General features: G+C 40.3%; 1 protein-coding gene across 1 annotated transcript; it reads left to right on the top strand.

Moving 5' to 3' along the window:
* The first annotated feature begins 3,807 nt into the window (after positions 1-3,807).
* LOC140008741 (uncharacterized) lies at positions 3,808-4,275 on the top strand. Its single transcript, XM_072053605.1, has one exon. It carries the CDS (start codon positions 3,808-3,810, stop codon positions 4,273-4,275), a length of 468 nt encoding a protein of 155 aa, XP_071909706.1.
* The last annotated feature ends 17,202 nt before the right edge of the window (positions 4,276-21,477 follow it).

Here is a 21,477-nt window from a genome sequence, read left to right as displayed (position 1 = left end):
GTTCTGTATAGTCTAGTTGATCTAGTTCTTTGGCCTTGTAATGGTTCTCGCCCTAGTGCTTGGCACGGGCTGGTGGTATGAGGAATGAGAACCCTTGTATATTCGATGTTTGTACTTGAATGGTAAAAACTTTGAAGACTTCTGGTGTGTAGAAGTTTCTTATCTTTTACTTGAGCATCTATTGTCTATGGATGTATATACATGATTTGAGTTCCATAGTGAGTGAGTCCTGGCGAGAGCTGGCCAGGCGACCCGCTGAACCCTGGGGTACGCCCTAGGGGGAGGTGGGGTCGTCACACTCCTCTTCTCCTCTCACTCGGATGGAAACCTCTATCTTTCTCACACTCAATTCGTGCTTTTCTGAAGCACTCATTCCAAAATTGACTCAACCAAAAACTTCTCCTGATCATTGCGAGTTCAATTTTCGGATCTTTTCACCAAATCTCATCACATTTCGAAAGATCCCAAATTTTCCTCAAAATCCTACTTTCTCATAACCGCTTTGCTCAATCATCTTCAAAGCTTCTTTAACCCAAAATTCTTGTGTGAGTCACTCCCATACCACTGTGTGCATCATTCGCATCATACTTCTCACACATTTCACACAATGGTGAATCTAAGGGGAGGAAAGGTCCCTGCCGGACGGAAGCACACACTCAGGGATGAAGATGTGGATTCTCCTAAGGTCATAAGATCATCCAAACACTTCAAAAGGGGAGCAGTAAAGACTCAAACTTCTCGGCCTTCCGCTCAGCCTGAATCCGGACAAGGAACTTCATCTCAACAGCCTTCCCAATCAACCACCGTCTCCCCATTCTTTGATGCTGCTGCCAAAGAAAAACATTCCTTGATAACCCAGAAATGTTTCATTCCTCAACGAACCATAAATCTTTCTGAATTCCGCAAGATTGGTTTAGAGTCAATTCTTAATCTCTTTGAATTCCAGAAATGGTCACATATCATTTCCATGCCTAACGTTTATTACCTTGAAATGCTGTATCAATTCTTTGCCAATCTTAGGAAAGGCACTGATCACACTGAAATCATGTCCAGGGTAAATGGGGTTGACTTAATATTTGATCATGAAACTGTGAATGCCATTTTAAATACTGTTATTGAACCAGGATGCAAAAGTAAAATTGTCAATTTCTTTTCTTATCAAGAGCATCCTGCTGCTGATAATCACTTTGATAATGCTAAAATGCTAACCTATTTTCGAAAGAAATTTTCTGCCCCTGCTGATGCAAAACTAAATGACCTTGCCCCTGTGAATTTTATTGCTTTCTCAATCATTTCAAATCTGCTTGTGCCTGATGATGGTCATAGAACAGATGCAAATAAAATGGAGCTGTATCTGTTTTATTGTTTTAGAGAAAAAATTCGCATTGATTTTGGCTTTGTCATGTGCAAGTTTTTACTTCGCTATACCACTGATTCTCGTAGAAAACTGTCCTATGGAAAATTCCTTCAAAAGGTTTTTGAATTTTACAAAGTACCTATCCTTGGTGTTTGTCCCAAAGAAACATTTTCCTCTGCCTTCACTAAGGCTTATTTTGAGCGCAAAAATCTTGTCTTTAGGGATAATTTGTGGGCGTATAAGGGGGACACTTCTAATGAACCTAGATCTAAGGCTGCATATGATCCACTTCACACCTCTATTGCACTGACCTCTATTCATCCTAGAAAGACTGCCACTAAAGCATCTTCTTCTTCAAATTCTGAGGTGGTTGAGCTCCTTCGAGACCTTAAGCAACATGTTCTGCTTCTTGAACATGGCCTCATGCTCACCATGTCATCCCAGCAACAAGCTGACTTCCTAGATAAAAAGAGTCTTCTTTTTCCCCCACCTGTGGTTGAGGAAGTCCCTTCTGGCAAGGAGCCACGCTCCAATGATCCAAGTTCATCAGCCCCTGTTCGCTCAATGAGTCCTGCTCCTATCGACCTTACCTCTACTCCCTTGGCACGACATGATCCTTCCACATCTGATAAAGGCAAGAAACCAGTTGGTGAAGTTGCTGAAGAGGATGAAGACACTGAGGAGGAGGATCTTTCTCAGTATCAGCTTACTCGAAGGACGCCTGGATCCTCTTAGCTTATCATTTAGGATCACTAGTCCTATTAGGATCATTTGCATTATGTTTGATTGTTTTTATTTGCTGAATGATTAAATAGTTGCCTTGAACTCTTGTAATGTTTTTATCTATTGAATTCTGGACATATGTTTGTAATGTTTGTGAATGGTTGAATCTTTACATTTTGCTTGGTTGAATGGTTGGAAATATGGATGTAATGCTCGTAAGATCATTTTGCTCTGAATGGTTGGATATATGGTCGAATCTTTGTTACTTGTTCTCCAAATGTATCTTTACATTTTGAATTTTGTGATGATAAAAAAGGGGAGAGATGGTGTAGATATGAATACGGATAATATGGATAATAAGTAGCCAAGTGAAAGGGAGTGTTTTTAAGTTTTTGTTCTGAATCTGTGGAGTCGCCAAGTGAGGGGGAGTTTTTTTTTTAAGCTTTTGTTCTGCTATTGACTAAGAAAGGGGGAGCCTATTTGTAATCATCAAATTTCATTTCAAACCATTGTTTTGTCATCATCAAAAAAGGGGAAATGTTATTCTTGATTTTGATGATCACAAAGCATTTTGAAATATTTATCTAATTCTCTTCAAATATAAGTGTTTTGCTTTTAAGAGAATCAGGTACAAAGGTGTCAAGGAAAGAAAATCAACCAAAAGAAGAAGCAAAAACAGGGCACTCATGTCGAATGTCCTAAAGGAAGCTGTCGGACGTCCGAAAGATTGAAGAACATCAAGAAGGAAACTCTGTCGGACGCACGTAAGGAAGCATCGGACGTCCGGGAGGATCGGACGCACGCTTCGGATGCACATCGATCGCATCGGACGTCCGAGAAATTCTGTAAAGTTTTGATGACTCTCTGACAACGTTCGGACGCAGATACTGTCGGACGATAATATCCCATCGGACGTCCGAACGACAACTTGGCTGATTTTCGGACGATGGGATCGGACGATCATTCATCTGTCGGACGTCCGACGGCCCCAACGGCTAGTTGACTCTTCATCTGCCTACTATCCGTTGGAAGCATTATTGAAACCCATTTTTGGTCCCCTTTAAATACAAACGATTCTAAACCAGTGAGGGACTTTTGCACACTTTGTTTACTGGATCTCAAGAGATATTTTAGTTAGGAAATAGTCTCCCAAGCAAGATTTGTTCTCCAACTGGTGTGAATTTCTTGTAAGCACTTCTCTTGTGTTTGAAATTTTCAATAGTGTAGCTTTGTTGAGGGTTATCTGAGTGATAGTAAAACTTCCTAACTTGACTAAGTGAGGCTTAGGGCAAGGAGGAAGTGATCCCTCCATTGTACATTGAGTTGATTTTTGTTCATCAAAGAGAAGGTGCTCATCCTTGTGATTGGTCTTCAAGTTTGAGGAAAGCTTGGTAGACAATCGATTTGATACTCTATCTTATTCTTTTTGTTTAATAAAATTCTCATTGCTTATATATATTCTTATTTTTGATCAACATTGTTCTCTTCTTTAAATTTACTTGTTTGATCACTATTAGAAAAGAAGGTAAATTTTTTATTAAGGAAAAAGTGCATAAACTCAATTAAGTTTTTAATCAACCTAATTCACCCCTCTCTTAGGTTGTCTTTGGGCCTTACAGGTACCTGAACCAACGGAGGTAGTAGAAGGTACGATCCCTATTTTTCACCGGCTAGCCAAAATTTTGATAGACCCCGATGCTACTCATTCTTTTGTTAACCCTACGTTTATGCTTGGAATTGGCATGAAAGTTGAAAGGCTACCTTATGATTTAGAAGTAAGGACACCTACGAGTAACCAAGTTTTACTTGCGAATGAGGTGTACAGGAATTGTGATATTTGGGTTGGTGAACGGAAGTTGGTAGTCGACCTCATTAGTCTAGTCATTAAGGGGTACGATGTCATTCTAGGTATGGATTGGCTAACTCATTACCATGCTCGGGTAGATTGTAGGATGAAGGTAGTAGAGTTTTGCATACCAGTTGAGGCAACTTTGAAGTTAGACGTAAGGGGTATATTAGCCTCATCTGCGCTCATTTCGAGAATAAGGGAGAGGAAATTACTTAGTTGGGGGGCACGCGATTATCTAGCTTTTCTAGTTAACACTCCGGGAGAAAAGATGAAGTTGGAGGACATGCCGGTAATCAGTGAATACCCGGACGTATTTCCGGAGGAGTTGGGGTCACTGCCACCCTAAAGGGAGATTGAATTTAAAGTTGATCTAGTACCCGGAACTACTCCCATCTCTAAAACCCTTATCGAATGGCACCTGCTGAGCTTAAGGAGTTAAAGGTGCAATTACAGGATTTGCTAGAACGGGGGTTCATACATGAGAGCGAGTCACCATGAGGAGCTCCAGTGCTATTTGTTAAAAAGAAGGATGGGAGTTTAAGGTTATACATTGACTATCGAGGATTGAATGCAGTAACTGTTAAGAATAAATATCCTTTGCCCCACATTGATGAGTTGTTTGATCAATTACAAGAGGCTGTGGTGTTTTCAAAATTGGATCTTCGACAGGGGTACTATCAGTTGAGAATCAGAAAGGAGGATGTACCAAAAACGGCGTTTAACACTCGATATGGGCATTTTGAGTTTGCAGTAATGCCTTTTGGCTTAACCAATGCTCCAGCGGCATTCATGGATTTAATGCATCGAGTGTTTAAACCTTACTTGGATAGGTTTGTAGTGGTGTTTATTGATGATATCCTAGTATATTCGAAATCAAGGAAGGAGCATGAACAACACTTGCGAATAGTGCTACAAACCCTAAGAGAGCACCAATTGTTCGCTAAGTTCAGCAAGTGTGAATTTTGGATGGAAAAAGTGGCTTTCCTAGGTCATATAATTTCAAAAGATGGGCTTGCTGTAGACCTGGCAAAAGTGGAAGCTGTAGCCAAATGGAAGCGACCAGAGAATTCCACAGAGGTACGAAGTTTTCTAGGTTTAGCAGGGTACTACCGCCGATTTATAAAGAACTTCTCGAAAATTGCGGGACCCTTAACTAACTTGACCAAGAAACAAGGAAAGTACATTTGGGATGTTAAGTGTGAGAGTAGTTTCCAAGAGCTTAAGAAACAATTGACTATGACTCCAGTTTTAGCTTTGCCCAATGGGAACGATAGCTACACGGTTTTTACCGATGCTTCAAAAGAGGGGTTAGGGTGCGTGTTGATGCAAAATAGGAATGTGATTGCCTATGCATCTCGGAAGTTAAAACCTCATGAGAAAAACTATCCAACCCATGACTTGGATCTTGCAGCTGCTGTGTTTGCTTTGAAAAAAAGATTATCCATACGGTGTAACTTTTGAGGTATATACGGATCACAAGAGCCTTAAGTATCTATTTTCTCAGAAGGAGCTAAATCTAAGACAACGTCGGTGGGTAGAGCTCTTAGAAGATTATAATTGAACGATTAACTATCATCCTGGAAAGGCCAACGTTGTAGCAGATGCTTTAAGCCGAAAGGCTCAACTAGCAAGTTCCATGGTGAGAGAGTGGAGCTTGTTAGAAGATGTATGTGAGTGGAAACCTCGTCTAAAATCGAAAAAGGTGATTTTTGGAAATATTGAGGTGAAGTCGACACTGTTGGATTGGATTAAAGAGAGCCAAGTGAAGGACCCAATGGTGCAAAAATGGGTGGAAAAAGTGAAGAAAGAAGAGTTGCCTAACTTTAACCTAGGTCCTGATGGAATCTTAAAGTTCCGAAATCGTGTCGTTGTACCTAGGGAGGAGGAGTTAAAGAGGGAGATTTTGGAGGAATCACACCGCTCTAGGTATACGGTGGACCCAGGGAAAAATAAGATGTACCAAGATCTCAAAAGTCTGTATTGGTGGGAGAATATGAAGGCGGAGATTGCCCAGTTTGTACAAAGGTGTCTCACGTGCCAACAAGTGAAAGCTGAGCATCAAAAACCGTCAGGTCTGTTACAGCCTTTAGAGATCCCTGAATGGAAATAGGAGCACATAACGATGGATTTTGTATCAGGGTTGCCACGAACACAAAAGGGGCATGATACGATTTGGGTAATAGTAGATCGATTAACTAAGACCGCATATTTTCGGCCAGTACATATGAAATATTCTTTGGAGAAACTTGCCAAACTTTATATGGATTGTAACGGCCCCACCTCCCCCTAAGGCGAACCAGAGGGTTCGGCGGGCCGCCTGCCTAGCTCTCGCCGGGACTCAGTCGCTCACTACAATCCTCAAATGAATTACAAGAATAAACCTCAAAATTACATCAAATTCTCCAATGATTACATATTACAAATGCAGCGGAAACTGATTCCAATCGTGGAACGTATACTTACATCCATATCAATTTCAAATATTTATACAAGACCAACTCGTACATAAAATAGATCCAAACTTAAACTGTACACGATATAAGCCATCCAGTCACATGAATAAGCACTCCAAGCTTTTCTTCGCCTTGAGCCCTGTGGGGGGGGAAATAAAACATTTTTGGGGTGAGCTAGAAGCTCAGCGAGTAACCATTAAAATCAGTAATCAATTCAGTTTCACAGTCGTTCATTTCAGTGATGTCATGATTTCAAGATCAACTGTACATTTATTGCTCTCGTGAGCCAGCGAAATCGTTGTACTGAAACACCCAACGCTCCAAACAAACATTAAACAGTAAACAGTCAGTGGGGGAGCCATTTGCTCCAGATGAACAGTACACAGAGGTGGAGACGTTGGTGTTCAGCATACGAATTCCAAGTACTCATTTAAGCCAAAACATGTCATGGGCCACATGCAAGCACTCATGATATGCAATCAAGTAAATAGTGCAAGAAACGGTTCATAAGAACTTTGGAAACAGTTTAGGGTCACTCACCTCCACGGCTCAGAAACCATCCATCATGTATCATTGACTTGCTCAAAACCAAGTCTTAGATCACAAACTTAACGCAAACAAGTCCCTTCAAAGTTCGGACAGCACTTCCCCTGAATTTGCTAACTTTTCCAGCCATCATGGCTTCATTATTACTTCAGCCAGTCCCAAAGTCACACAAATAAGTTCATCTAACATCCATTCAGCAAGCTCCAAGTAGTACAAAGACAAGTCAAGCTAGGGAAAAGTCCGGAAATGAAGGTTAAGCTCAAAACCAGAAAAACAGTTTTGACGTCATTTTGCGGTAATGGTACCAAGGGCGCTACGATTGTCGGATGGGGGTGTAAGATACACCATTTCGAAGCTAAGAGATAGGGCTTCAATATTACAGAAGGTCACTCAACCCAGTTTCGAGCACAACTAGGTCAAATATGCCAAAAATACCAAACCAGAACCACTAAAATAGGTTCACAAATCCCACTATGCTGTAATGAACACAACTCAGTCTATACAGGTCCAAATGCCAAAATTCCAAAGGCATATGTTAGCTAAGACATCCAGCTACATTTCATCAGAAGACACCAACTTCAAAATCCAAACCAATTCCAGTCAAAACAAACGATTACAAGCGCCGTTTTCGCATTCTGATCAACCCAGAAAAGCAACAGTAAAATCGACATATCTCACTCTACACTAGTCCAAATGACCTGAAATTTTACAGGCACTTCAAACACATCAATACCTACAACTTTCATGTTTTAAGACAAGGCCAATTCGGCCTATAACATGGTACAATAAATTCGGGCAGAATGTAGCTTCATGAACCCTAACTTTCCAAAATTTACTCCAAATCCAAAATTGGTTGCAAATATCAATCATTTCCATCCACTAGAGTCATAACCCCTCATTATCAATCATCATAAACAACCACAACACCATAATCCAATTAAACCAGAAAAATCATCAATAAAATCAAAACTTCACCAAATCACTTCAAACCAAGATAAAACCAGAAATTTCAGCACTTTAATCACTACTAATCATATCTTAAGCATCAATAGGTGTAGGTGGAAGTTTAAGCTTCACTTACCAAGTAAACAAGAGAGGGGAAGATGTTGGACACCTTAGCTCTTCCAAAAAACTTCACTAAAGCACTCACTATCACTAAAAGGAAAGATTGTATGGAGTAAAATGGATGTAAGCTAATGTTTTTGGGTGATTTGCACCAAGTAGAAGCTTGAAAGTTGATGGAGTTCTCTTCCTTTTGGAGCTTGAGAGGGCCGGCTATGGTGAAGAAAGAATGAGGAAATTTTAATGAATTTTGAAGATATTTAACCTTTGGTCAAAAAAGTCAAAAATGTGAATAGTAAACCATAAAGTCCAACCAACCACCAAGTGACACGTGGCACTCCATTAATGCATGTCAATCCTTTTCTTTTCCTCTCACATCAATCATATCACACACTCTACTTATCTCGTAACACCCGATAAAGTTTACACAGTATCCAAAACTTAACCTTATTGGCCGAATTTTTCCGAACTTTTCGCACTAATGGGTCCCACGTCCAATATATATTCTTAATTTTCCAAAAACTCTCCAAGGCTAGAAAAATCATCTAAAAACTATAATTACTCATAAAAATTCCTCAGGAAAATTTCCTAAGCCAGGAAATGCAGAAAACATGCTATTAAAGGAAATAAAACCCTCGGAAAAGATTAGGGTTTTTACGGGTTCTCACACTCATTTTTTTTCGGGGCGTCACATGGATGAAGTGGTGAAACTACATGGGGTGCCAGTAAGTATTGTATCGGATAGAGACCCTAGGTTTGTATCTCGATTCTGGCAGAAATTGCAAGAGGCTCTAGAAACTAAGTTAAACTATAGTACAGCGTATCACTCACAAACTGATGGACAATCTGAGAGAACCATTCAAACTCTTGAGGATATGTTGAGAGCCTGTATTGTGGATTTTGGAGGAAGTTAGAGTCAATACCTAACCTTGGTTGAATTTGCTTATAACAATAGTTATCATTCCTCTATTCAAATGGCCCCCATATGAAGCCTTGTATGGACGACGATGTCGATCCCCAATTCATTGGGATGAAGTAGGAGAGAGAAAGATTATAGATCCGACTTGTGACAGCCCCACTTTCCCCTAGGGCGAACCAAAGGGGTTAGCGGACTGCCTGCCCAGCTCTCGCCAGGACTACGGATCAGATTAGAGCTATCTATTGCGATCCGGAACTTACAAACGAGCGTAAACAGGTCAAAATGGTAAAATAACCCAAAATAAAAAAAAATGAAATCCGGAGTCGGTCATGAATAGTAACCGACCCGTCAAAACCCAACCGAAAGAGCACGCAAACATTCACATCTGAACTTTAGCGATTACAATCCAAAAGGACATACAAAAGTTTTCAAAAGTTAATACATATACACGGTTTGCCAAATCAAAAGAGAAAACGCCCCCAAAAGTACACTTAGGGTTTTAAAACAGTGAGCTATACAAAAGATATGTCCAACTAGCTCAGTTCGGCAACCGATTATCAAATCCAGACCAAAAGTGTTTATTTTCCTGTAAGGAAAACAAAAGGAACAGAAAGGGGTGAGCTTGCGCTCAATGAGGTACCAAACAGATAGCATTAAAATCATGGCATTTCACGTTTAGCAAATCAAGTACACATGCCAGATATAAAGCAAAGGAACCAATGATTCAAATCAGAAGGATACGGGTGGCTCTCAGGAGCCAAGTTTCCAGCGCAGTACTTGATCTAAACCGGTTGACTCTCCGTCAACGTATAAAGAACCAACGCGTCCGTAGATCCCCCTTTACACCGAATTCCGTCCACCAAACACCCCTTTACCGGGCCCGCTCACCGTAACCGAACAGAAATGGTAATACTCGAGTATACCTGGAATCAAGGGTCTCAATACCCAAAATCCCCGAACAGACTACCGTGGTTCGTTATCTAATCGTCCAGGCCCTTGCCGGCACGACTCGAATAACTTAGCCACAGGATTGAGCTCATAGGTCATAGAAATCCGAACAGATGCAGACATAGATAACAGATTCAAATTTTGCATAGTAAATTGGCATATGATCAGACTAGAGAACGAGTGTGACAAAGTACACCCTCGTCTCGAACAAATAAACAGATTGCAGAGCAAAATCAAGTTAAACAACAATGAAGGGGAGTGGTACACTCACCGATTCAACTTCAAAAAGTTTCACTTCAGATTGGCCTTAATCGCCAAGAAACCCTAAAATAATCAAAATAAACCAATTGAAGGTTTTACTTCCAGAATCGAGTAAACAGAATGCACATGTGAGGCTCGACTACACGTCGTACGCCTTGCCAAATAAATACTAATGCAAGGGTGCAAAACATGATTTTCTTGGAAACGAAAAGGTAGCATGAAGACCTAGGCGGAAACAACCCAAAAGCCTTTCATTCTACCAAAAGGCAAACCTAACTTAAAGGAACCAAACGGCCTAGAAAATCGGGCAGCACTTCCCCTAAATCTCTTACTTTTCCAGCCATTAAGGCTTCATTATTTCCTCAAATCAGTCCCAACATCTCACACAAAATTCATCTCATTTACCAAAAGCCGTTCACTAGGCTCAAAATAGTACAAGTACAAAAATTAACTAGGAAACAACCGAAATGAAAGCAAGCCCTAAAAGAGACTCGATAACGAGTCATAAACCAATGCCAACCACAACCCCAATAAGGTTTCATATGCATATATAAGCATCATAGGTAACCAGAAATTAAGAAATGGCTTTAACTTAGGCCTTAACAAAAAAACGTATTTGACCTCATAATGCGGTAATGACACCACTTTCACTACGGTTATCGGATGGGGGTGCAAGACCCACCGTTTCGAAGCTATAAAACAGGGCTACAACAATGTAGAAGGTCACTCAGTCCAGTTCCTAGCTTAACTAGGTCAAAAATGCCAAACACTAAACCAGAATCACCAAAACAGGTTTGCAAAACACAGAAAACTGTAATCGGTATATCTCAGTCCATACCAGTCCAAATGCCAAAATTCCAAAGGCATAAGTTAGCTAAGACATCCAGCTACATTTCATCAGAAGACACCAACTCCAAAATCCAAACCAATTCCAGTCAAAACAGACAATTACTATCGCAGTTCGCACATTCTGTTCACCCAGAACAGCAACAGTAAAAACGTCATAACTCACTCTACACTACTTCAAATGCCCTGAAATTTTGCAGGCACTTCAAAATCATCAATACCTACAACTTTCATGTTTTGAGCAAAGTCCAATTCGGCCTCTATCTATGACCTAAAATTTCGGACAGAATGTTCAACCAAGAACCCTAATTTTCCAGAAATTCTTCCAAATCCAAAATTGATTGCAATTTTCTATCATATGCACCTACTAGAGCCAAAGCCCCTTATTACCAACCATCAAAAACAACCACACCATCAAGATCATATGAAACCAGAAAATCATCAATAAAATGGAAAACTTCACCAAATCACTTCAAACCAAGATAAAAACCAGAAATTTCAACACTTTAATCACTAATAAGCATAACTTAGGCTTCATAAGGTGTAAGAGGGTGTTCAAGCTTCACTTACCAAGAAACAAGAGAGAGGAGGATGTTGGACACCTTAAACCTTCAAACAAGCTTCACTACAACACTCACTAACATCAACTAAAGAGATTTTATGGAGTAGAAATAGATGGAAGCAAGTATTTTGGGTGATTTGAGCTAGTTGGGACTTGAAAATTGAAGAGGTTTTCTTCCTTCCTTAGCACAAGAGGGCCGGCCATCCAAGAGTGAAAAATGGTGATTTTTGGGCAATTTTTGGATATTTAATCCTTTGGTCAAAAAGTCAAAATTGTGAATAGTAAATCTTAAAATTCACCCAATGAGAAAGTGACACTTGTCACTCTCATTAATGCATTCCTATCCTTCTTTTCTCTCTCACATCAATCATTTCACACACTCTACTTATCTCTTAGCACCCGATAAATTTTACACAGTATCCGAAACTTAACCGTATTGGCCGAATTTTTCCGAACTTTTCGCACTAGTAGGTCCCACGTCCAATATATATTCTTAATTTTCTAAAAACTCACCAATGCTAGAAAAATCATCTAAAAATTATAATTGCTCATAAAATCCACCCAGATAATATTTCCAAGCCAGAAATGCAAAAATTATGCAATTAAGGGAACTAAAACCCTAGGAAAATAATTAGGGTTTTTACGGGTTCTCACACGACTACAGTACCATGGGTTGAGGAAACCTACGAATGGGTAAAGGTGATCCGCCAGAGACTTCAAACAGCCCAAAGTCGACAAAAGAGTTATGCCGATCATCGGAGGAAGGATTTGGAGTTTGAGATAGGGGATAAGGTGTTTCTTCGGATTACCCCGTTGAAAGGAAAAATTAGAGCAGGAAAAGGGAAGAAATTGTAACCACGATACATAGGACCTTTCAATATACTCTAACGGATAGGAAAGGTAGCTTATCGACTTGAATTATCAGCTAGTTTGTCTCGGATCCATGATGTTTTCCATTTTCTTTGCTTAAGAAATACCATCCAGACCCGACTCACATTTTGCCACCAGAAGATATTGAACTAAACGAGTTCTTAACCTATGAAGAACGACCCATTCAAATATTGGATCGGAAGGTGAAGGACTTGAGAAACAAGCAAATTCCATTAGTAAAGGTTCTATGGAAGCATCATGAAGTGGAAGAAGCAACTTGGGAGCTAGAAAAAGACATGCAAGAGAAATATCCCGACCTGTTCACGACGAAAGGTATGAATTTCGAGGTCAAAATTCTTTTAAGGGGGAGAGAGTGTGAGGACTTGCAAATTCCTTATATTTTTTCTCCAAAATGCCCTCTTATTTGGAAATTATTCATTTATCATAGCCCTACTACCCAATCGTTCTATAATAAGTGCAAATGAACCTAGAAAGTAAGGTTTCACTTTTCGTTTTCAAGTTGGAGCAAGTTAGGGTTTTCACGTGTATCTGTAGTGTAATTATCCGGTATGGAGCAAGGATCAAATTTGGCGCTTAAGAGTGACTTTTGGGTGAGAAATAATATGTGATTAGGAGCAATGATAAAAAGTTAGTGAATAGGAAGTAAAAACCCTAGTACGTGTGATTTAAGGAAAAACGGTGCGAACCGACGTGTAACGTGCACTACCGATTGAACACACCACTTGATCACCACTTTCTTACCATACAAGCTCATTACTATTTGAGCAAAATATCGCCTCATTCCCAGCTGCTTTGGCCGAAAATGTTGACCAAATTTGCAAGGAAAAAGAAACAAAAAAATGAGTGGAAATTGGTGGTGACACTTGTTGGCTATTGAGGGCCTTGACCAAGACCAAATAGTCTTGCCTTCTTATCACCATGGAGCTTCATTTCTTCATCATTTTCTGCTGCTTTGGCTGAGAGAGAGGGAGAGAAAAACTAAGGGAGAGCTGCACCAATTCCTCTTGGGTTTGAGTCATCTAAGTGAGGAAACAAGAAACTAAACCGATTAAAACCTTCCTTGAGTGTTTAGCTAGTGGTGTGTTGGTGAAATTTTGGAAGGAAAAGCTAGGGCTGCTCTTGGTAGTCACTTTAGCAAGGTAATAATGCTGATTTCCCCATTTCTTACTCTTAATCTTGCTTAACTTGGCATAGCACCTTAAATTTGTGATGGATGATATCTATTATAATGATTTGAGTGGATATAGTGTATGTTTTTTTTGAGTTACATGAGTTAGGGTTTGAAGGAGTTGCTGCCTGTACTTGCTGTATGGATATTATATGTTGTATCTAAGCTCATATAAGAGGTTGTGGTAATGATTGAAGCAAGAAATGAAGAAAGTTTCTTTTGAAACCGTAAAATTTCAGATTTCTGGAAAATTGTAGTTCAGTTCTGTCCGGTTCCAGTTTGTGATGTTAGAGGCTGAATTAGGCTTAGAATGAAACATGAAAGTTGTAGAGAATGATGTTTTATAGATGTCTACAAAATATCAGATCAATCGGAGCAATGTAGCCTATAAAAAAACCAATATACCCTCACTGCCCTAAGATGCATCCAGTGATCCGTTTTAGACAGTTCATCCAATTGACCGTGTCTATTCACTATGATCCATGCTGATTTAGCCATTTGCCAAAACATGAAAGTTTTATTACTCTGTCTTAGCTTTTTAACGCCTTTAAGAACACCTTAAACAGACTTTGGTAGCCTGAGATATGGCCATTTAAAGGTAGTATGGTTAACTGGCCGGTTAGTTGGAAGTTGGTTCTGTGAATTGGGAATTTGACTAGGTTACACTGGAATTTGTGTGAGGACTCGCAAATTCCTTATATTTTTCTTAAAAATACCCTTTTATTTGGAAATTATTCATTTATTATAGCCCTACTACCCAATTATTTCACATTAAGTGCAGATGGACCTAGAAAGTAGGGTTTCACTTTTCGTTTTCAAGTTGGAGCAAATTAGGGTTTTCGCGTTTTTCCAAAGGGTGATTTTCGGTACGGAGTAAGGATCAAATTAGGTGATTAAAAGTGACTTTTAGGTGAGAAATAATATGTGATTAGAAGCAATGATAAAAAGTTGGTGAATAGGAAGAAAAAACCCTAGTACGTGTGATTTAAGAAAAAAAAGGCGCGAACCGACGGGTACTGCGCACTACCGATTGAACGCACCACTTGACCACCACTTTCTTACCACATGAGCTCATTAATATTTGAGCAAAATATCCCCCTCATTGCCAACTAGCCTTGACCGAAAATGTGGACCAAATTCAAGGAAAGAGAAAAAGAAAAATGAGTGGTGGTGGTGAAGCCACTTGTTGGCCACTTATGGACCATTGACCAAATGACTTATCTTACCATCTTATCCTCCATTTTGCATCTTTCTTCTCCATATTTCTGCTGGTTGGCCGAGACAAGAGAGGGAAAGAGAGAGCAAGAAAACCACCTTCCTTTATCTTGAGTTTTAGCTGCCAAGTGAGAAAGAAAGAAAACTAAACCGATTAAAGGCACCCTTGAGTGTTTATTTAGTGAGGTGTTGGTGAAATTTTGAAGGGGAAACCTAGGGTTGTTCTTGGAAGACACTTAAGCAAGGTAAGGATGATGATTTCCCTATTTCTTACACTTGATCTTGTTTAAATTAGCTTAGCATCTCAAAATTGTGGTGAATGATAGTTGTTGTCATGCTTTGGGTGATTTTCCTTTTATTTACATGAATTAGGGTTTGATGGATGGCTGCCTATACTTGATGTATGGTTAATATATGTTGTAACTAAGATTATATAGGAGGGTTTTGGTAGCAAGTGAAGCAAGAAATGAAGGAAGTTATTATTGAAACCAAAAATTTCAGATTTCTGGAAAAATTTCACCGTGTTCTGTCCGGTTCCAGTTCGTGTGGTTAGAGGTCGAATTAGGCTTGGAAAAGTTGTAGAGAATGGTATTTTATAGTTGCTTACAAAATTTCAGCTCAATCGGAGCAACGTAGCCTGTGAATAGACCAAAATACCCTCACTGCCCTAGGTTAAATTCCAGTGTTCCGCGTAGACAGTTCAGTCTATTTGGCTGTGTTTATTCACTATAATCGTGTGGATTTAGCCAATTGCCAAAACATGAAAGTTTTAGTACTCTGTCTTAGCTTTTCAACGCTGCCAAGAACGTCTTAAACGGACCTTGGTAGACTGAGATAAGGCCGTTTGAAGGCAGTACGGTTGAATAGCCGAATAGTTGAAATTAGGTTATGTGAATTGGGAATTTGGCTAGGTTACACTGGAAGATAGACTAAGTGTTCTTCATGAACATTGTAACCCTATGTCTTAGCTTCGAAAGGGTATAAGTTTCACCTCAATCCGATAAGCGTAGCCTCGGATGTGCCGTTCCACAAAAACCCGTCAAAACTGTCTTTTGTAAACTTCGTTTCCGCACTCGTTATTAGCTTGATTTCTTGTTCTTGTATTGTCTTAAGCCTATTGAATGGCTATTGAAATGAAATTATGTTATGGGTAACCTTGGGTTTGATTGAGTAAAAGAATGATGTGACAGCCCCACCTTCCCCTAAGGCGAACCAAAGAGGTTAGCAGACTGCCTGCCCAGCTCTCGCCAGGACTAACGGTGCAGTATAGAGCGATCTTTCACGTTCCGGAACTTATAACGAGCGCAAATAAGGCAAAAGGGCAAAATAACCCAAAATAAAAGAAAATGAAATCCGGAGTCGGCCATGAATAGTAACCGACTCGTCCGAACCCAACCAAACATCGAATTACATATACCACATAACATTTAGCCTTTACAAACCAAAAATGACATTTAAAAGTGATACAAAAGTCACTACATATATGGTTTGCCAAAACAAAAGTAAAAACGGCCCTAATGATACATTTAGGGTCCCATTTTATATACAATACAAAAGAGTCATTCATCTAGTTCAGTCGGCAACCATTTATCAAAATTCATTCCAAAAGAGTCATATTCCTGTAAGGAAAACAAAAGGAACGGGGTGAGCTAATTGCCCAGTGAGAATACAACTCAAGCAACCAAGTTCATGGATACATCAAGTTTAACAGTCCAATTTACCAAAATAAATAAAGCCACACATTAATAATGAGGATAAAAGGATACGGGTGGCTCTCAAGAGCCCTTTTCCTCGTTTGAATTCTTGATCAGGTCTCATTGACTCTCCGTCAATGTCTGAAAGGTAACCAACCGTAGACTCCTCTTAACTTCCATTCCCTTCCTCCTAACATTCCTCAACCGGGCCCGAAATCCAAACACTTGCATTGTGGTATTACTCGAGTAAACCGGAATCAAGAGTCTCTCATACTACAAGATTCCCTATGATGTTGTCCCAAGGCACATTAATTGGCACGACCAAGCTCTCGCCGGCTCGATTCAATCAATAACCAATGGGGTTGAGCTCATGGATAATATTTGAAGTCATGTATTTCATTTCATATAACATTTCATATAACTTTCCAATAACATGCGAAACAATAAGTGAAAGTGATAAAGTACACTCTCACTTGGATCAATCAACATTCAACATCTCAAGTACAAAGATCAAAGCCACGTAATAGCACATAAGTGAGTAGTACACTCACCAAGCTAGCACAATGTGGTTTCAAACACTTTAGTCAAAAGAACGTTGTGCACCACCGTCACGCCCTAAAAACATGCAAACAAATACAATGAGACTCGATAACGAGTCATAAACCAAGGCCAAACATGACCCCAATAAGGTTCCATAAACATTTACAAACAATAGAGGAAACCAGAAATTTCGGAAATGTAACTAGCATTGGCCCGGAAAAATACAGTTTTGACGTCATTTTGCGGTAATAGCACAAATTCCACTACGAGTATCGGATGAGGGTGCAAGACCCACCATCTCGAAGCTAAAAGATAGGGCTACAACAATGTAGAAGGTCACTAAGTCTAAATCCTAGCACAACTAGGTCAAATGTGCCAAATACTCAACCGGAAACACTAAAAACAGGTTTACAAATCACATAATGCTGTAATTACTATAACTCAGTCTATACAGGTCCAAATGCCGAAATTCCAAAGTCATATGTTAGCTAAGACATCCAGTTACATTTCATCAGAAGACACCAACTTCAAAATCCAAACCAATTCCAGTCAAAACAAACGATTACAAGCGCAGTTTTCACATTCTGAGCAACCCAGATCAGCAATAGTAAAATCGATATATCTCACTCCACACAACTCCGATTGACCTGAAATTTTGTAGGCACCTTTAAAATGTCATTCCCTACAACTTTCATGTTTTGAGTTAAGGCCAATTCGGCCTCTATCTAGTACCTAAAAATTCGGACAGAATGTACCCTTAAGAACCCTAGATTTTCCAATTTTCTTCCAAAACAGAAATTGGTTGCAATTAATCACTTTTCCCACCTCCTTAAGTCATTATAGACCATTTCCATACATCATAGATAGCCACACCATCATGCTTGAATTAAAACAGAAAATCCCCAAAAATAATAAAAAGTCATCAATTCAACCACAAATCAAGAATTAATCCATAAATTTGCATCTTCTACTTCCACTAAGCATGATTTGAGCATCAATTAAAGAAGGAGGGTGGTTCTTCACAACTTACCTTTAAAACAAGAGAGAGAGAGCTATGGACCACCTTAACTTTCCAAATAACTTCACCAATCACCTCAAAATCACTAAGTGGAGGAGTTTTATGGAACAATTGGAAGATTAATCGGTTGATTTGAGAGATTGAGCAAGATTGGAGACCAAAATTGTGAAGAGTTTTCTTTCCTTTGAGCTTCAAGAAAGTCGGCCACCCTTGGAGGAATTTTGATGATTTTTGGGTCATTTTTGGTTATTTAAGTCAATGGTAAGAAAGTCTTAAGGTAGCCCAATCAAATGGTGACACTTGTCACCTTTAATTAAATGCTCACCTACCTTGTCTCCCTTATATCAATCCACTTAGCACTCTCTACTTATCTTTTAACACCCGATAAATTAATTCCAGTATTCAAAACTTAATCTAGTTGGCCGAATTTTTCCGGACTTATCGCACTAGTGGGTCCCACGTCCGGTATCTGGTCTTAATTTCTCAAAATCTATTTGATACTAGAAAAATCATCTAAAAATTATATCTGCTCCTTAAATTTATCTAGAAAAATTTTCGAATCACGAAAATGCAGAAAACAAGTCATGAAAAATAATAAAACTTAGAAAATGAAAATTACGGGTTCTCACACTCTCTCCCCCTTAAAAGAATTTCGTCCTCGAAATTTCTCACCATGGTTCACAAATAGCTCAGGGTATTGTTTTTTTCCACCTCCCAGGTAGCCTTTTCTATCCCATGATTTTTTTTCTTCGCGAACACTATTCTCTCTCCTACCCAAACCCTGCGATCCTTACAAACCATACCAAGACTCGAACGATGATTTTCCCCAAAGGATTACTACTTTCAGGTAGGCGTGATATCTATTTCGTCCATCAGAATTGGGACTGACAAATGGATGAGTAACACCGGGATCTACTAATGTTTCCGCAGAAATACCGTAATCGTACCTTCCTCAATCTCAGGAGAATCGGGGACCTGTTGTGGCTCCAGTGAATACACTCGAGCTGCTACCTTAGGTTTCGTTCCCTTCCCCTTATCCGGTCCCGTGTTGGTCTTTGACATAGTTTGAGCTCCCCTTCCTTCTTGCGTCATAAGTAGGCAGGTAGCAAGCTTGTGGTCTGCGCTTCCACAACGCAGACATTTGCCTCCTTTCTTCCAGCAATTGTCTTCAGAATGATTCAACTTTCCGCAATACCCGCAAGGTCCGCGTGCTGCAGAAGCCGAGCCTCCTCTCTGGCCTCTCCCCAACTGGCTGCCTCGTGATGGGCTCTCTCGTGACACTCCCGGTACCCTTTCTTCCCCAATTCCTCGCCCAAACTTGGAAGGGGTACTCTCATTCCCCTGCCCCGAATTATTTCCAGGAAATCCTCGCTTTTTCGCCTGGAAATTTCTTACTTGCAATCTGGCACTCTCTACCCGTTGGGCCTTCTCAACGGCCTCGCTAAAAGCATTGATTTGAGCCACTGCGAGGTCCTTCTGAATCTCCACGTTTAGGCCCTGGATAAAACGCCTAATTCGCCGTTGCTCCGTCACAATCAACTCAGGCGCAAATTTGGACAGGCGGGTGAACTGGCTCTCGTATTCCGCCACCGATTGAGCTCCTTGGCGGAGTCGGATGAACTCATCTTCCTTCCTTTCCTGAACCAGAGGAGGGAAGAATTTCGCGTTAAACTCCCTCATAAAATTTACCCAAGTCCTGGGCGTTTGTTCCCTCTCCCATTTTTGCCGAATGACATTCCACCAGGAGCGGGCCGCCACTTCTAGTTGGAAAACGGCAAAAGTCACCTGCCGTTCTTCGGTATAGTGCAGGGCGGCAAAAATATCGACCATCTTTTCGAGCCACCTTTCGGCAACATCCGGATCAGGTCCCCCGATGAACTTGGGTGGGGCAAACTTTTGAAATCGTTCCAGAGCTCTGTCTTCGCTCTCAACATGATTGCCAGGGTTTCCAGGATTAGGGTTTGGATTCTGGCCTTGTTGCTGCACCACTTGTGACAACAGGTTTGTCATTTGCTGCATAGCGGCAGCTATCTGTACATTAGGGTCAACTCTCGGTTCAGGATGGGGTCCAGAGGAGGTTTCTCCAGTACCCCGGTCTGGCGTAGGTTGCCTATTCCCGCGCCCACGGCCCCGTCCACTACGTGTGCCGTCCATACAATCTAAGTCGATCTAGGTCACAAAATAAATATACTGTTAATGGGCAATGGGCACCTAACCCCTTCTTTTCGCTGCCCGAAACAGGAACAAGTAAACAAGAACAAATAACTACTCCACTCCCTCGTCGAGCATTTAAACACATAACACATATACAGAGAACACATAACAGTATCAACATGTATACAGAACAGTCAGTCAAGTACATATAAAGTCATCCATAGAATCGCAATTTCTAGTTCGCCCCATTCTTTCTAACCTAGACTCTCGTCTCTTTCGTATCCGGGCGCAAGAATCCCATTTAAGATAATTCACAACTCGAGCCGGCCGGTCCCAAGCGTAAATCATCCATATTATAGATTCCTACCCGACATACATATCTATCTTCCTCAAGTTGCATAATAAAGATTTTTACACTTATAACATGCCCCATTCATAACTTACGCTCAAACGAGCACTTAGACATCTCCATGAAATCAGGACCATAACACCACTTGGCCCTAGGCTCACTCCGCGCAGAGACCACGCGAAGTGGCTCTGATACCACCTGTGACAGCCCCACCTTCCTCTAAGGCGAACCAAAAAGGTTAGCGGACTGCCTGCCCAGCTCTCGCCAGGACTAACGGTGCAGTATAGAGCGATCTTTCACGTTCCGGAACTTATAACGAGCGCAAATAAGGCAAAAGGGCAAAATAACCCAAAATAAAAGAAATTGAAATCCGGAGTCGGCCATGAATAGTAACCGACTCGTCCGAACCCAACCAAACATCGAATTACATATACCACATAACATTTAGCCTATACAAACCAAAAATGACATTTAAAAGTGATACAAAAGTCACTACATATATGGTTTGCCAAAACAAAAGTGAAAACGGCCCTAATGATACATTTAGGGTCCCATTTTATATGCAATACAAAAGAGTCATTCATCTAGTTCATTCGGCAACCATTTATCAAAATTCATTCCAAAAGAGTCATATTCCTGTAAGGAAAACAAAAGGAACGGGGTGAGCTAATTGCCCAGTGAGAATACAACTCAAGCAACCAAGTTCATGGATACATCAAGTTTAACAGTCCAATTTACCAAAATAAATAAAGCCACACATTAATAATGAGGATAAAAGGATACGGGTGGCTCTCAAGAGCCCTTTTCCTCGTTTGAATTCTTGATCAGGTCTCATTGACTCTCCGTCAATGTCTGAAAGGTAACCAACCGTAGACTCCTCTTAACTTCCATTCCCTTCCTCCTAACATTCCTCAACCGGGCC

This window comes from Coffea arabica, chromosome 6c, assembly GCF_036785885.1.
Source record: "Coffea arabica cultivar ET-39 chromosome 6c, Coffea Arabica ET-39 HiFi, whole genome shotgun sequence".
NCBI lineage: Eukaryota > Viridiplantae > Streptophyta > Magnoliopsida > Gentianales > Rubiaceae > Coffea > Coffea arabica.
Note: the sequence above shows the minus strand (reverse complement) of the source record. Positions and strands in the feature narration are given on the sequence as shown.

Coding starts and splice junctions, on each gene's coding strand:
- LOC140008741 (XM_072053605.1), top strand. CDS start 3,808: ATGCTTGGAATTGGCATGAAAGTTGAAAGGCTACCTTATGATTTAGAA.